At 39.2% G+C, this 16,981-nt stretch overlaps 1 protein-coding gene across 1 annotated transcript; it reads right to left on the bottom strand.

Moving 5' to 3' along the window:
• Positions 1–9,488: 9,488 nt before the first annotated feature.
• Positions 9,489–10,662, bottom strand: LOC139191940 (uncharacterized). The gene is made up of 2 exons (XM_070812976.1): positions 10,531–10,662; positions 9,489–10,019 (listed from the first exon to the last, which is right to left on the bottom strand). Exons 1-2 carry the CDS (start codon positions 10,660–10,662, stop codon positions 9,489–9,491), a joined length of 663 nt encoding a protein of 220 aa, XP_070669077.1.
• Between the last annotated feature and the right edge of the window lie 6,319 nt (positions 10,663–16,981).

The raw sequence follows: 16,981 nt of genomic DNA on the forward strand, positions 1-16,981 counted from the left end.
TTCTCTAATTAGTTTCCGTTTTATTTCTTAGTTCAAAATTAGTTGAATCACAAAGGCGCCTGTAGTGTGCTGTTTGCATTGTTTCCTTTGAAGTCTATTGGGATGATTATAGAGTATTTAGGTGTAGCTGATTTAGGGAGTAAGATATTGAGAAGGGTTTTGCTAGATCAAAATTAATCTTTTGTAGTTCGAACTCTCCAGGCGGGATTCTTTAAAAGACATTTATGCTATTTGTCTTAGGTGTAATATATACTAATCTTGTTGTGTTGTGCAACTCATATTTTTGGTTTGGGTAAATTTCATATTACTACCTGAACTATGGGTAGCACTACAATCTCATACCTCATATTTTAAACGGTGCAATATCATACCTCAACTTATGAATTCATTGCAATGTCAAACCTCTGTTAAATTTTCTGTCAATTTGACTGTTAAATAATGATGTGGTAGACGTAGAGCCCATTTTCCTGCCAAACTAGATTAAAAGATTAATTTAATATTAATACATTAATACCTTTTTTAATCTGAACAATAATTAAACAAAAAGCTCTATTCTTTTCTCTCTACTCGCTTTTCTTCTCCCCAGAGTGAAGAGTGGCTCTAACAACAACAACATCAACCATTTGTGGTGCTCCAACGATGACTGGATCATCACTACAACTCTCAAACCCTTCTTCCCTCTAAAGGCCCACTTTACACAAATCCCAATTGATCAAAATCCATTCTTCTTTATTTCAAAACCCTTAACCCCATCATCCCTAAATCTCTGAAACATTGAACCAAATCAACGTATCTCTCCAAGCCCACCTTAAAACCCTAGCAAACCCCCAATACGCCACCGTTTAACGCCACCCTAGTAATGTCTCTGTCTATTTGCCTTTTGAGTGAAAGAAAACCCATTTGATTAGGGAATCAGAAAACCCACGCGGGGAAGAACAATTGGACTTACAGGCTTGGATTCAGGCGCGCTTAAAGGTGTGGCTGGAGAAGACGATGTTCGGGTCCACCATCACTCATTAGAGAGTTGGAGATTGGAAGAGGAACTCTTTGGGAGCTTACAACTTTAATGTTTTTGACGGAATTGCCAACGACGTTCGTTGGAAAAGGTTTCGTTTCCGCTGAGGACTCAGGAAGCAGCCTCAAAATTAGGGGTGGGGGTGAGGGTGTTGGGGACAGGACGATCGAAATCTAGGTAAAGTTTTTTTTTTTTTTAAATTTTTTTATTTAAGTTATTTAGGGCTAAAATCGAAGTTGGATAAGATAAACTTCTCCGATAGCCTCCTCCTCCTGCTTCAGTTGCAGCAGGTATTTATCGGGGTGCGATGGTGGTTTTGGGTGATGGCATGGAGAGGAAAGAAGTGAGGGGAAAGAAGAAGAAGGGTAAGGGTGAGGCAAAGACTCATGAATGTGGGTTTCTTTTTTTCTAATTTTTTTTAAATAATATTTTGAATGAATTGAAATAATTTTATTAGTTAACAATGTGGCACAAGTTGATTGCCATGTCAGCAAAATATGGCTCATGCACTTGTCACGTCATCACTTAACAGTCAATTTAACGAATTAATTAATTGAGGTCTGACATTGCAATAAATTCATAAGTTGAGGTATGATATTGCAATGTTTAAAACATGATGTATGAGATTGTGGTGCGACCCATAATTGAGCTAGTTTGATGTAATTTACCCTTTTTATTTTTATGGTTCTTGTAACTTGGGGCATTTGATGGCTTTGCATATTGTGCAATATAAATATATCTTACAATAGTTTGATGGCTTTGCATACATATATCTTTACACTTCTTTGAAAGTTTAAAGGGCCCTCTAAGCTAACACTGATATGGATGGAAGTTTTTGTTTTACTAGTTATTTTTTGCTAGCTAGCAGAAACTCTATACTAGACCTTCAAAACTCAATTCACTGAAACTATGGCCTACCTGTTTGTTTTTAGTATGTCATTGGATTAACGATGGGAAGAAAAGAACAAAAACAAATAGAGAAATAGATTATTATTAGCTTTTTTAGGTTATGGAGATAAAAACCTTCATATCTGGTCATGCTCCTACTAATCCATGTGTCGCAATTGGTTACTTAATAATTTATTTATCGAAAGATAATCAATTTAAATTTACCAACTCAACTTAACAGTTATGTATCGTTGTAATCATATGCTTCTATGCTCAAAACTTAGATTTCTTTATGCATCATCCGATTATGGCACCATAATATCGGAACCACTTCAGTAAGACACCAGTTATAGACATATTTAAATCTCTTGTGGAAACTTTTGCTTGGTTGGAAATTTTGCCTCCATGTTTAACAAGTTTACTAAAATCTCACTTTGAATTTCATCACATCCTTTATATGATCTCCATTGTTTACTGTTATTATAGTATTGAAAAATAAATTTGGGGTTGTTTCACTTGTTTGTCTAATATAAACTGGGATGGTTAACCAAAGTAAGAATTGGGATGGTTAACCAAATTAAGAACTGGGATTAGGACATGATGCTCCACTTTGTTTTACCATTTAATCATACCTTTAAATTGAATCCCGCATGTTTTGATGCTCCACTCATTCATGTGTTGTTTTTTTTGCATGTGAAGGCACGGATGAATATGAAACTCACTTGTTTGTTAATTTGAACGTTTGGATAATAATGACACAAGTCTATACTATGAATGCATAATTGTTGAAGCATAGACAACAACAAATGAGACAAAGGGAATGAGCTAGTTTAGAGCATATGACATTTGTTAGACTTAATGTTAGGAGAGAGGAGATAAATCGTATCACATATTCGAGTGATACTAACTGTTTGTGGGAGTTGCGAATAGATAGGAATGCATTTGCAGTTTTATGTGATTTACTAAAAACTCGTGATTGACTGGTAGATGATGGTTATGTTACAATAAAGGAGCAGGTAGCTACTTTTGTTAACATATTAGCCCTCCACATAAAAATAGGTCAAGTCAAGTTAGATTCATTAGGTCTGGTGAAACTATTAGTCGGTATGTTCACAGTATTGTGTGAGTTGCTCAGTTTGCAATACGTGTTGTTTGCAAAATGAACCCCTATCCTAGATGATTGCACAAAATCGAGATGGAAATGCTTTAATGTAAGGATCATAGTAAAATCATTAATCACATAATTATTTGTAGTTGCTAATTAATATAAGTTTTTCTTTTGTCTAGGGTTGCTTAGGAGTGCTAGATGTAACATACATAGGGGTCACTATGCCTGTGGTCGATAAACCAAGATATCGAATAAGAAAATGTCATATAACAACTAATGTGTTAGGAGTATGCACACATGATCTCAAATTCGTATATGTGTTTTCTGGTTGGGAGGGAACAACTATTAATTCGAGAGTTTTTGGTGATGCTGTTACTAGAGCTAATGGTGTCAAGGTCCTAACTGGTAAGATAGACAAGTACTTAGTATTATTGGTTGATTCCGGATATATGAATGGTGAAGGTTTTCTGGCACCGTATAGAGGTACTAGATACCATTTGTAAGAGTGGGAATACAATTCACATGCATTTAGGAATCATGAAGAGTATTTTAATATGAAAGACTCACATGTTAGGAATGTCATTGAGAGATGTTTTGGCTTTCTCAAAAGACGTTGGGCTATCTTGCGAAGTCCTTCCTACTATCCAATCAAGATTTAAGGACGAAGGATCACATCATGTAGTTTACTTCATCATTATATCAGAATGTATATGGCGGTTGATCCTGAGGAAAACGCAAGGCTTGCATTTGATGAATTGCCTATAAGGGAAGATGTACCAGAAGTAAGCCTACATTGAAATCATTGAGTCAAGCCAAATGTGGACTCAATGGAGGGATGATCTTGCAAGAGAAATATATGATGAGTGGAGAGGAAGGAGGGTTGGTTGAGATGGTAGTTGTTGTAATTGTTTTTTATTGTTTAATGACAGTTTGTTGAGATGATTGTTGTAATTGTTTTTTATTGTTTGAAGACTGCTGAGATTTTTATTGTTATTGTTTTTATCGGTTGGAATGTGTTGTTTCAAAACCTTTGATTGAGTAATCGAAATTATGATTACCATGTACCTAGAATGTGTTGTTAGAAAACCTTTCAATGTCTTATTCATGTAACAACGTGAACAAATTAATGGGTGCTTATATACTACTTAAGTTGCATTTTGCATTTTAGATTGACTCTTTGGAACAAAATCAACTTTATTTCCAAAGCGACTCAGTACTGCAGATTTTTTTTTTTTTCAAAAAAACAGCAACATCCTTGTTTTAGACCAAATTTCCTATACTTCCCGAACTCAAAAACCCATGAAATTTTGATACAAATTAGTTTTATATGTCTACTTTTATTCCAAAACTTTTCACATTTTTGGGTAGACGAGCTATTTTAGGTAAGTTTTACGGTGTAGGTCGTTTATGCAATTTGTATTAATTGCAGCGTGTTTGCTCCACTAACAATTGTTGGAAATGTGCCCTAAAACCAATCATATGATGATACTTTACGGACATTTCACATGTTAAACAAACCTAATTTAATATCAAGGGCAAAGATTATTGTTTAAGCCGTCTCATATAAATGTTATATGCTTAAACGATAAGTCCAAGGAATATGTAATTAGGAGAATGTGATTTAAACAAGTTAGATTACTGAGACCATTCTCTTTTGTATACATATCCTAAACGTTCCTGATCATAGGATTGCCAATTGGGCATTGACAGTCCGTTAAGATCAGTACATGCTATGTCTTCTCTTAGTGAGAGTGACTAGTCTCGAGTCAATGGTGTGTGTGACATTAAGACAAGCATGTAGGTGCTCAATAGCGAATGAGTCCACTGAACACGATTAACGAGGAGTTCTCATACTCATGTCACATGAGAACTCATGGTTGGGATAATGCAAAGTAGTCCTTTGACTTGAGGCATCATAGTTGTCTTGTGGTTAAGTCCTTGATCTTTGATTATGTCAAATGTCACTCCATCAGGAGGGTGTCCACGGCATAGTTGGGGTTAAGCCACTTAGCCATGGAGGCAAGTGAATGTGCAACAAGGGATCTCTAACCTTCAAACTGTTTGAGGGAGAATACTCTATGATATGATTAAGAATCTCTGGCCAGAGTATGAATGAGATTTAGGAAGTCGTTCCAAATCACATTCAAGGTAATCATATAAGAACACGAATCACATTGGATAGTAGACATAAATAAACTATCAAACCAAACAATGTGGTCAAGAGTATTGTATTAGAGAAAGACCATATTGCATTTGTAATCCTAAACTGAATAGGTTCTCCACCTCTTCTGATTAGCTTGGGTAACCATGATATGCTGCTAGGTGTCACTCATGGTTTGTGGAAGCCCTAAACGTGTATAATCACTAAAGGGAGAATTGAAAGTAAGTTTCAATTCACAATCGATTTGAAATGGTTTTAATCGCCCACTGCCTCGCTAAAAGGAACCTAATGGATCGTACACCGTGTAAGGTGGAGATTGAAGAAACAGAGGAGATGAGTAAGGATAATTAAATGGTTTAATTATTTATGGCAATGATTAATTAATATGTTAATTAATCAAACGAATAAGTTCGTTAAAGACCACGGGTTTAGTTATGGGCCTCAAGGCCCAATGGGCTTCGAACGTCAAGCCCATTGACTTAAGTTGTATGACAACTTAATGACTAATAATTCACAAAGGCCTTAAAAGCCCAATGAAACCCTTAAGGCCGGCCATTTAGAGATGGAGTGGGTTTTGGACTTATTTACAAGTTTACCACTCCAATGAATTAAGATATAAATATGACTTTATAGCCAAAATTCATTTAGGGTTTCTTTTAGAGAATTGAAGAGAACACAAAGCTCTCATTTTCTCTCTAAAGAGGCCGGCCACCCTTGGAGGGATTAGCTAGTAATCTTTCTCCTCCAAGGTCACTCATTTCTTCATCAATCTTACCTTGGTGTGGAGACTTAGAGGTTCTCAATTTTGGGAACTTGGAGAACCATTTCATCCATCCAAATCCATAGATCTAAGATGCAAAGAATGAAGGCCCTCTCTTTGGGTGATTAGCCTTTGCTTATGCAAAGAGGAATCTACAAAGGTATAATTTCTCAACTCACTTTGATTTGAGTTGAGTCTTGGTTCACCAATCTACTAGGCTTTGAATTTCATGGTTAATGTTTTGTTTTTAAGTGCATACAAGCATGATTCCGCTTTTTAATTGTTAATTGCATGCTATAGATGTTGCTTAAATGAACATGTTTTTCACAAAATATCCTTCAACAATATGTTTCTTTGTGTTACATGTGTAATATGACTTTTTTGATAGATTATATGGCCACCTCACACAATTGGATTGACCATGAGGAGGATATACTGCCTACCATCCTCAAGGAAATGGTTGCTAATGGTGTTAGGTGTGAGACCGACAATTTTAAGGCTAGTACTTTTGTAACAGTTGCCTTCAAGATGAATGAAAAGATTCCTGGCATTAATATAGAGCTAAAGTATATACAAAACCAACTGAAGCGTCTGAAAGAAAAGTATTCATCTGCATATGACATGATGAACACCTTTAGATTTGGTTAGGATGACGAGAAAAATGTGTTGTTGTGAATAATGACGAAGTACTACAGCTGTAGGTGAAGATACATTTTGTTTCTTATTCTTTCTCAATTAGGTGCTTTGAAAGTCTTAACCTTGATTTCTTTGGGTTCTTATTGTAGAAATATCCCAATGCATCTTGCAAACCAAATAAGCCATTTCCGTTGTATCCATGCTTGTGTACGGTGTTTGGGAGAGACTGAGCCACAGGTAGTATGGCTGAATTAGCAGTAGATGCAATACAAAACATGGGGTTGGAAAATGAGGATTGCGAGACCTAGTTGATGCCTCCAACTTCACATACCCCATCTCATTCTGTTGCTGCATCCAATGCATCTCAACCGAATAGGAAGAAGAATAGGAATATGAATGATACCGATGTAAATCTTGCAGTTTTTATGAGTGTATGTTAGGATAAAGCAGCTACTGAAATGAAGAAGTTAGGTGAAAGCTTTACTTTCGAATAAGCGAAAGCCAGGTTACCTTCTGAGCTTCAAGCCATAGGTCTCCCATATGATCAGGTGCTAAGAATTTTAATGAAGTTAGTGAAGGATACTGATCTGATGCGTATTTGGTGTACCTTGGATGACTCACACAAGCCAGATTTTATTAAGGTATTTATGGATGACCTCTGAGCGTTTGGGGGTTTAGTTTGATGAATTATATCAACGTCTGGTGTTTCATTATTGCTTTAGCAAGACATTATTTTTTTTAAGTCAGGACAAATGTTTAATTTGGGATATTTCATATTCAAGTTCTGGATATTTCATGTTTATTGCTTTAGCAAGACATTATCATTAATGTGGATGCAAATTTTCTCCTTCTCATTCTTTGACAAAATTGTACCTAAAAAACAATTAACATATTTGGTCAAGGCTAAGAGCCTCACGTGCCCACGATGAATGTGGGGGCTTTGGCCGAAGAACCTCCGATGCCAAAGTTAGAAATTAGAGAGAAAAAGTGTTTAGAGAATTTTTTGGAGTTTTGTAAGAGTATGAACTTGGGTTTTTAGAGAGAATAGGGACATATATATAGCACAAGGAGGTGGCTGGCCCTTGAGCTTTTTTGTGTGAAAAATGGGTGATTTAATGGATTAATTGGGAATTAATCCATAAATTTGCCTAATTAATTTATATGGGAGGTTATAGAATAATTTCTTTGTAGAGGATATAGAGTAAAGATGGATGAGATAAATTTGAACTTGTTACCTATTTTTTAGTTGATTCTCCACTGCTTGTGTGTAGGAAATCCGGTGTGTCTCAAGGTTAACTTTGTCATTTTTACCCAAAAATCCACATGTTGCCTCTTGATTATTTTTGGCTCCACAAATACTCCCACACCTGCTGGGCTGCTCGTAGGAAAGGGCAGTAGGTGTAGAGATCTTCTTGCTCTAGGAAACTTAAGACTGCTTCCTGTTTTGATGTAGATTCCCTCTTTAATATGAAATTAGATCCTTCTAGGAAAGGGAAATAAATTTCTTTCAAAGCCTATTTAAGTCCACCTTAAGTGGGTTATTAAATCAACTTTGGAGAGTGATTTATTCTACCCTACAAGAGAGAGAGAGCTTAGAGGATATTTGTTCCCCCTCCTTTAGCAATCTTCTACATCTTGCCTGTGCAAAGGATCATATTTCGTTGCTTTCTTCGTCTTTTCTGGGCCGCACCGATGTAAGAACAACTTAATTCTTCTTGTCTTATTCTTGGGTGGTGCTGCCACGGGGCAGTCATCGAGGTGATGCGGCACGTCAGCTGGCAGGGACCAGGAGTCGGTTTGGCATGGGCCAAGGAAGTGGTTAACAGGGGGTCATTGCTTACGCTGCTCGGCTTGATTGAAGCCAAAGGTTGGCTCGGTATAGGCCGAGGAAGTGGCATGGCATGGGCAACGATTTGGGCTGCCATGTTTGGGCTGCTTGCCCAAAATGAGGAAACTGCTTGAGTTTGATTTCTTTGCTGCAGTAGATAGAGCAATCAAGGATATAGTTGTCAAGATCAGAATTGCCGAAGATGAAGTGTTGGATAAGCGAACTATTAAGTGCAAAAAATGGTTGCTGCCTAGTTGATCTTCAAGCATTCGATCTTTTAAACTATGTGACCTTCTCGCATTAGAGAGCTTACTCAGGTGGGTGTCGGGAAATTAGTTTACCATCTTGCACTATAGAGCAATTAGTTTATCCTCTCACACTGAAGAGCAATTAGTTTAACCTCTCGCATTTGAGAGCAAACCCTTTTTTGGGTGTCAGGGAATTGGTTTACCCTCTCGCACTGGAGAGCAATTAGTTTAACCTCTCGCACTGGAGAGCAGACCCTTTTGGGTGTCGGGGAATTAGTTTACCCTCTCTGGAGAGCAATTAGTTTACCCTCTTACACTGGAGAGCATTTAGTTTAACCTCTCGCACTGGAGAGCAGACCCTTTTGGGTGTCGGGGAATTGGTTTACCCTCTCGCACTGGAGAGCAATTAGTTTACCTTCTCACACTGGAGAGCAATTAGTTTAACCTCTCGCACTGGAGAGTAGACCCTTTTGGGTGTCGGGGAATTGGTTTACCCTCTCGCACTTGAGAGCAATTAGTTTATCCTCTCGCACTGGAGAGCAAACCCAAAAAGGGTTTTGAGCAGTTGTTGTGGACAACAATTGAGCCAGGCTTATGAATAACTTCTTGAATCTTCATTGAGAATAAAGAATTAAATCAACTGTGCTGGAAGGTAGAAACTGCATAACAAACTGGATATTCTTCGGCTTGTAAAGCCTTATTCGTCGAGCTGCTTGAGTCTTCGAACTTATTTGGAAAAAATCCAAACGTGGTTCAGGGTGTGATGGGAACTTCCCCTGCTTGTGTAGGCCATTTTGTTGACTTGTCAAGATGCTCGTCATATCGGCTCTCATTTGTCAGCTTCTCAAAGGTACTGCTTCCACTTCAGGCAGCCGTTGGTAGTGTGGCCTGGTCCTTGATGGAATGCGCAATATTTTGTATAATCCAGCCTGGTAAGATCGCATTTCATGGGTGGCGGCAGTTCGAACCAAGGTTCATTCTTGAGCTTGCGAAGAATTTGACCGATTGGAACTGTGAACTTGGTGAATGTTTCAAGTGCTGAGTCTTCTTTGGTCGAGGAACGTTCTATGTGCGTATTTTCTGACTCGTTTTTGTTAGACTGCTTTGCCTCATCCCATAATGCATGCTTTTCTGCCAAAGCATACGAAGCTGCTAGGGTCAATTCTTCTCCCATGATCAATTTTCCGAATAAAGGATGTTCGGTGGGAAGCCCATTTTTGAATGCTGCCATTGTTATGTCTTCGTTGCAGCTATCAATCTTGGCCTTCTCCACCTTGAACCTCTTGACATAGTCGTGAATTGTCTCCCGAGGGTCTTTTACGATGTTGAAGAGATGGTCGGATGTCCTTTTAATTGAGCGGTTAAACGAATACTCCTTAGTGAAAACAAAGAAAAGTTCATTAAAACTCCAGATCGACTACGGCAGTAGAGTGTGAAACCAGTCTTGCGCCTCGCCTTGTAGAGTTGTGGTAAAAATTTTGCACATAAACGCATCGTTGTTCTTGTAGAGGATCATGGTACTGCGGTAATATTTGAGACGTCGATCTAGATCTTCGTCTCCTTTATAGGGAATGAAATGAGGCATAATGAACCCGCGAGGTGGATCTATCCACTTGATCGCATTCGTGAATGGTAACATGCTTATGTTGGTCATGTCTTGTCGAAGCGCATCGTCAGCAGCCTCGTTTCGTTGGAAATTACGCAGTCGTTCAGTTAGGAGCCTATCAACTTCTTCTTGAATTTGCCTCTGTTGGGGCAATGGAATTTTTGACTACCCCGGTCGTGACCTATGGGTTTGGGCCGCTCTTCCTTCTGCTCGACTCGTCTATGTTGCGGCTGCAGTGCATGTGGCATGTTCCTGGTAAGCGAATAGGCTGCTCGCAGACTGTCGGTTGAACTTGAGTCAGATTGAGTGATTGTTTCTTTCCGTTTGCCATGCTGCCTCTTCCAATGTGAGGTGGAGAATACTCCTTGCGAGCCTGGTTGTGAATGATCATTTTGCTTGGAAGGTTGTCCATGTTGATAATTGAAATGTGACCTTAACCGTGAACGTATGCTTGTCCATGGGCTTGATTAGGAATGCACATTCCTTCGCGCGCTGAGACGAGAGTATTCGCTATCCCAAGGACCTAGACGCGTAAACTACCAGAACGCTCAGATCGTGGTTGGTTGATAGGCTGCTTGCCGGGACACTGGTGGAGAGGTTCATCTACCCTTGTCCTACTTAGGGACACCTCGTCTAGGGCACGTTGGATCTCGATGCGTTGCAAGAGTTGATTCACCAAGGTTGTCTGTTGTGCAAGGGCGCTTGTCAACTCTATGACTTGTCGAGATAAATGTTGTTCGCCATTTGGATTGGAAGAGCTTGGAATAAATGTGCCTTCTTGAGCAATGGAAGTGTAGTAAGCTCCGAGCGCGAGATTTGAATTGGGAAATGTCAAATCCGCGGTGAAGTGTGGTGAAAATGCCCATGGCTCAATGGTTAGTCCGGATGGTTGAAATAGTTTTGGGCCGATTTGGGCTGCTTGGAGTGCTACAGAAGCAGGCTGGGCCACAGGAGCTGACTGGGCCACGAAAGTGTAGTAAGCTCCGAGCGCGAGATTTGAATTGGGAAATGTCAAATCCGCGGTGAAGTGTGGTGAAAATGCCCATGGCTCAATGGTTAGTCCGGATGGTTGAAATAGTTTTGGGCCGATTTGGGTTGCTTGGAGTGCTACAGAAGCAGGCTGGGCCACGGGAGCTGACTGGGCCACGAAAGTGGGCTGCTCGGCAAGAGCAGGCAGGGCTATAAGAGTAAGCTGGGCTGTGAGAGTGGGCTGCTCGGCCGGAGCAGGCTGGGCCGCGGGAGCAGATTGGGCCACGAGAGTGGGCTGCTCAGCGAGAGCAGGCTGGGCCACGAGAGTGGGCTACTCAGTGCGTGATGCTCGCGAATGCGAGGCTTGGGCTCGAATTGGCAATGCATTGGGTTCGCGTTGGGCATGGAGTGACATGGCTCAGGCCGCGGCTTTGGTGGCGTGGGCTTTGGATAGCACAACTTGGGTCGTCGTGGTGGAGCCATGGACCTCGTCGCTGGTGATTGCCGTGGTGGCCACCGCGGTGGTTGCCATGGTGGAGCCCTGTGGTGGTGGTGCCGCTCCCCCTAAAATCATGTTTAGTCTCGTGGATCGTCGCGGTTCCATTTCTTGAATATTGAAATTTTCACTTGTGGAATTTTCTAAATTTCTAGCCATTGTATTTCTCTTTTATGTTTTATCAAAGAATCTTGGCAAATAAAAAATTCTGATAATAAGAACGTACGAAAAATACAAGTGGACTAGAAAATAGAGAAAATAGAGAAAAAAACCTTTTTGCGTGAGACTCTTCTACGAGTGTGAATCTCAACTCTCAATGAAAGCACCAATTTGTGGATACAAATTTTCTCCTTCTCCTTCTTTGACAAAATTGTACATACAAAACAATTAACACCTTTGGCCAAGGCCAAGAGCCTTACCAGCCCATGATGAATGGGGGGCTTTGGCCAAAGAATCTCCGATGCTAAAGTTAGAAATTAGAGAGAAAAAGTGTTTAGAGATTTTTTTGGAGTTTTGCAAGAGTATGAACTTGGGTTTTTAGAGAGAATAGGGACATATATACATCACAAGGAGGTGCCCGGCCCTTGAGCTTTTTTGTGTGAAAAATGGGTGATTTAATTTGGTGATTTAATGGATTAATTGGGAATTAATCCATTAATTTGCCTAATTAATTTATATGGGAGGTTATGGAATATTTTCTTTGTAGAGGATATAGAGTAAAGATGAATGAGATAAATTTGAACTTGTTACCTATTTTTTGGTTGATTCTCCACTGCTTGCGTGTAGGAAACCCGATGTGCCTCAAGGGTAACTTTATCCTTTTTACCAAAAAATTTATGTATCGCCTCTTGATTATTTTTGGCTCCACAATTAAACTTATCTATTTTCAATATTGCATGGCAACCATGACCATAGACATCCAATCCTCTCACAACTCAATTTATACTATACATATTGTTTGAATGTTATAATACACACACACACACACAAACCCAAACTTGGCGTTACTGTTCATTAACGGTAAAATGGCGAAAATGCCCCTAAAAATTTTCATCCTCTTCGTTTTACTGGCGAGTTTCTATACTAATATGACGATTTTGCCCCTTTTGGTTCTACATGTCTATCATCGCTGGTTGTTCTTGACATTTCTTTCCGTTTCCTATCCTCACTTCCTCTCGCATGCATAGCCCTGCATTTTCCCCAATCCATACCGCAATTGCCCCTTAATTCCTGCCATAATTCCTCATTTTCCACGCCTCTCCACCCATCCCCCCTCAACGAAGCCTCGGATCGACTACTTACCCTGAAATCAAACCATAATTTTGCCCCCAAACGAATCTGAATGTAGTGAAACTCAAATTCCAAATTGAATTGCGATGGTTCTAGGGCTCTAGACAACAAGTCTCGATCTAATTGAAGGTCAAATCCAACAAGAAGTCCCGATTTTGAGCCGGCTTTCGATCTATTTTAGAGAGAAAAAGTCGTAAAGAAAAAGCCATACGGCAAAACGGAAAGGTGTACTTGGTAGTGATAACTGATCTAATCTGGCGTTTCCAAGTCAGTTTTGTATGTTTATCAGCGTGTATGATTTGGGTTTTCTGTGTTTGCTTGATTCGTTGTTGTGGATGGCTGATGCGGTTTTTTTTTTTTTTTCTCAAGCTGCTGTGTTAAAGGTATATGGTGTGTTTATTTTAGTTTTTTCGTTCATTTTCTTTGCGGTTGAGAATATTTTTTTTTCTTTTCTTTTTGCTTTATTCTTGCTAATTTGGGTTGTTTTTTTCATTGTGTTTTTGTTATGAGTTTGTTGTCCCATTTTTGTGATGGACTTGGAATGAAATGGGATTGGAGGATGTTAAAAAAAAATTGATAGGGGAAGGTCACGGTTCAGATTATGAAGGTGTGATATTAGGGTGAGGGAAAATGGGAGAGAAAGCATGGAAGACAAATTTAGGATTAGATATAGGAAAACTAATCAAAAGATTATGACACATGAATGAGTTGGGTTAATTTGGACTAATTTTTTTCTTGACTGATTTGGGATTTTGTTTGGGTTTTGGGTTCTCATTTCTACCAAGACCTTTATGGCTAGACGATATATATATTTTTTGCTAGTTCTCATCTGTTCTTTGAATTTTTTGTGCTAGAGTTTCTGAATTTTATCTTGATCAGTTTTTTTGTTTTTCTATTTATGAAACGCTTTGATCCGTGATTGACAAGTCAGCTTGAAAGGGGCTGCCATTGCATTGGACCTAAATCAAATTTGAAAAATGCAATTTATGCACATCTGGCCCAAATATATTACAATTTATTGGTTAAGATTGTCTATGTGGTGATAATTTTTGGGGTTTGGATTATACAATTAGAAATGTGTTAGATTATTTGGGTTTAAATTATTGCTGTTATAGTATATGATAGACTGATAGTGTTTCTCACACAAGCAGTTTAATTATTAGTGCATGAAAATAAGGGATGTATTCATTTCAGCTTAAGTGTTATTGGAAAATAACTGATTGATATTAGTTAATCAAAGTGTTGATGTTATGATGGGTTTTAAAACGTAAGTTGTCGATTCATTTTTCATGGCTGAGGTTAAATTGTTGGTGTCTAAAAACAGAAAATGTTTTCGATTCGCTTTAAGTGATGTTGCAAAGTTGGAGATTGATGTTAGTTATAGTTTTCATGAACGTGCAAGCTTAAATATGTGTTGATCACTTCCATGATAAAGAGTGACAAATATATTTTAGACAGTTTTGGAAAGGTCATCATAGATTTGTTATTCAAAATTCATATATTGCTAGAAAACTAGGTATTTACTGAGAATATTCAGAGTGTTGATGATTTAGTCAAAGGGTTAGCAGTGCGTGGTCTAATGTGTTTAAATTCTTTATTTTTTCATGAGTTTTTGTTTAGTTCGTATGAATTCATTTTTAAAGTCTGTTACAACAACAACAACAACAACAACAACAACTAGGTATTTACTGAGAATATTCAGAGTGTTGATGATTTAGTCAAAGGGTTAGCAGTGCGTGGTCTAATGTGTTTAAATTCTTTATTTTTTCATGAGTTTTTGTTTAGTTTGTATGAATTCATTTTTAAAGTCTGTTACAACAACAAAACCTTTTCCCATTAAGTGGGGTCGGCTATATGAATCCTAGAACGCCATTGCGCGTGATTTTGTGTCATATCATGCGTTAGATCCAAGTACTCTAAGTCTTTTCCCATTAAGTGGGGTCGGCTATATGAATCCTAGAACGCCATTGCGTACGGTTTTGTGTCATATCATGCGTTAGATCCAAGTACTCTAAGTCTTTTCTTAGGGTTTCTTCCAAAGTTTTCCTAGGTCTACCTCTACCCCTTCGACCTTGAACCTCTATCCCGTAGTCACATCTTCGAACCGGAGCGTCAGTAGGCCTTCTTTGTACATGTCCAAACCCATTTTGTGTACGTGTTGATGCTTCACCGCCCAACATTCTGTGCCAAACAGCATCGTCGGCCTTATTGCCGTCCTATAAAATTTTCCCTTGAGCTTTAGTGGCCTACGACGGTCACACAACACGCCGGAAGCACTCTTTCACTTCATCCATCCAGCTTGTATTCTATGGTTGAGATCTCTATCTAATTCTCTGTTCTTTTGCAAGATAGATCCTAGGTAGCGAAAACGATCGCTCTTGGTATTTCCTGATCTCCGATCCTCACCCCTAATTCATTTTGGCCTCCATTTGCAATGAACGTGCATTCCATATATTCTGTCTTTGATCGGCTTAGGCGAAAACCTTTAGATTCCAACACTTCTCTCCAAAAGTTAAGCTTCGCATTTACCCCTCCTGAGTTTCATCTATCTACACTATATCGTGTGCGAAAAGCATACACCAAGGAATATCATCTTGAATATGTCTTGTTAACTCATCCATTACCAACGCAAAAAGGTAAGGACTAAAGGATTGTTGATGCACAAAATCAGTGAGGACTTTGGTACAACAGAAAGTATTAAGTTTGTGATATTCGCTAGATTGCTTTGGTCATTAGTGTGGATAAGTATGTAAATGGATAGAGACAGGAAAGCAAACACAAAATGTACGTGGTTCACCCAGATTGGCTACGTCTACGGAGTAGAGGAGTTCTTATTAATTGTGAAGGGTTTACGCAAGTACAAAGGTTCAAGCTCTCCTTTAGTGAGTACAAGTGAATGATTTAGTACAAATGACATAGGTGCAAGCTCTCGTCTTCACTTGCCTTAACTGTCTCATAGGGAGATGTGGCATCTTCTCTGGAAGTACGCTTCCTCCATCCAGGGGTGGTATCTTTAACTGGTGGAGAGGCACAAGGTAATTTATCAATTTCACTTGAAGCTTACTTGTAGTTTCAGGCTTGGTCAAGCGCGATACAAACCATGTAGTAGGAGTCCCCCAAGTCGCCGAGCTAGGGGATCTGCTGAAAGAGGTGACAGACAAGGTAAGCAATCAGTCCCAGATCAGAAGTTTGATTTCGAGTTCCGGCTAATTGTTCTCATTCTCCCTATCTTGCAGGCAACATGAAGGATAAAGAGAAGAAAAAGAGAATAGATTATATGAGATACTTTTGCTTTTGAAGAAGTAACTTTCCACAGGCTTATTCTTGAACTGGGCTGGAGGATTTTCTGGTTTCCTCCAGGGTATAAGGCCGACTGAATAATTTGAGGGTCAAAACATGTCCATCAAATCTAGAGTACGTTCGACCCTGCTGATATGGGATACTTTTGATGTTGACAAAGTAGTGGATGTATCGGTACGTGTTCTGTTACGCTTGTCTCCACATGCTTCCTTGTATTCTTCTCACTTTCCATATCTGTTCCTCAGACAGATGTGGTATCTTCTCTGGAAGCATAAGATGTTGAAGATGGGTACTCGAGAGCAATGCTAGGTAAGTAATCAGGTAAGGGGTTCCAGGCAGTCAGTTCCTGACTGGAAGCTTGATTCCAAGTGCTGACTGATTGTTCTCTTTCTCCTTGTCTTGTATGTAAGAACAAGGCCAAAGGAAAAGACAGGGAAAAAGCATGATATGGGATACTCTTGCTTTTAACCCTGATGATATGAGATATTCTTGCTCTGGTGTAGCTTGTTTGCAGAGGTATTATCGGGGGGAAAGAAAACTGAGTATTTCGAGAGGCTTCGTTGGGAGTGCCCTCTCAGATATGAGGAAGGGTTGAGCATTTTTGCAGGTCTGCCTGTCCGTTGAGGATGAAGGTCGACATATATAGGAGTTTCCCTAACAACAAGTAGTAATGATA

The sequence above is a fragment of the Malus domestica genome, chromosome 15, assembly GCF_042453785.1.
Source record: "Malus domestica chromosome 15, GDT2T_hap1".
Lineage (NCBI taxonomy): Eukaryota > Viridiplantae > Streptophyta > Magnoliopsida > Rosales > Rosaceae > Malus > Malus domestica.

Coding starts and splice junctions, on each gene's coding strand:
- LOC139191940 (XM_070812976.1), bottom strand. CDS start 10,662: ATGGACAACCTTCCAAGCAAAATGATCATTCACAACCAGGCTCGCAAG. Junction 10,020..10,530: donor TGACTCAAGTTCAACCGACA/GTCTGCGAGCAG, acceptor GTTTTCACTAAG/GAGTATTCGTTTAACCGCTC.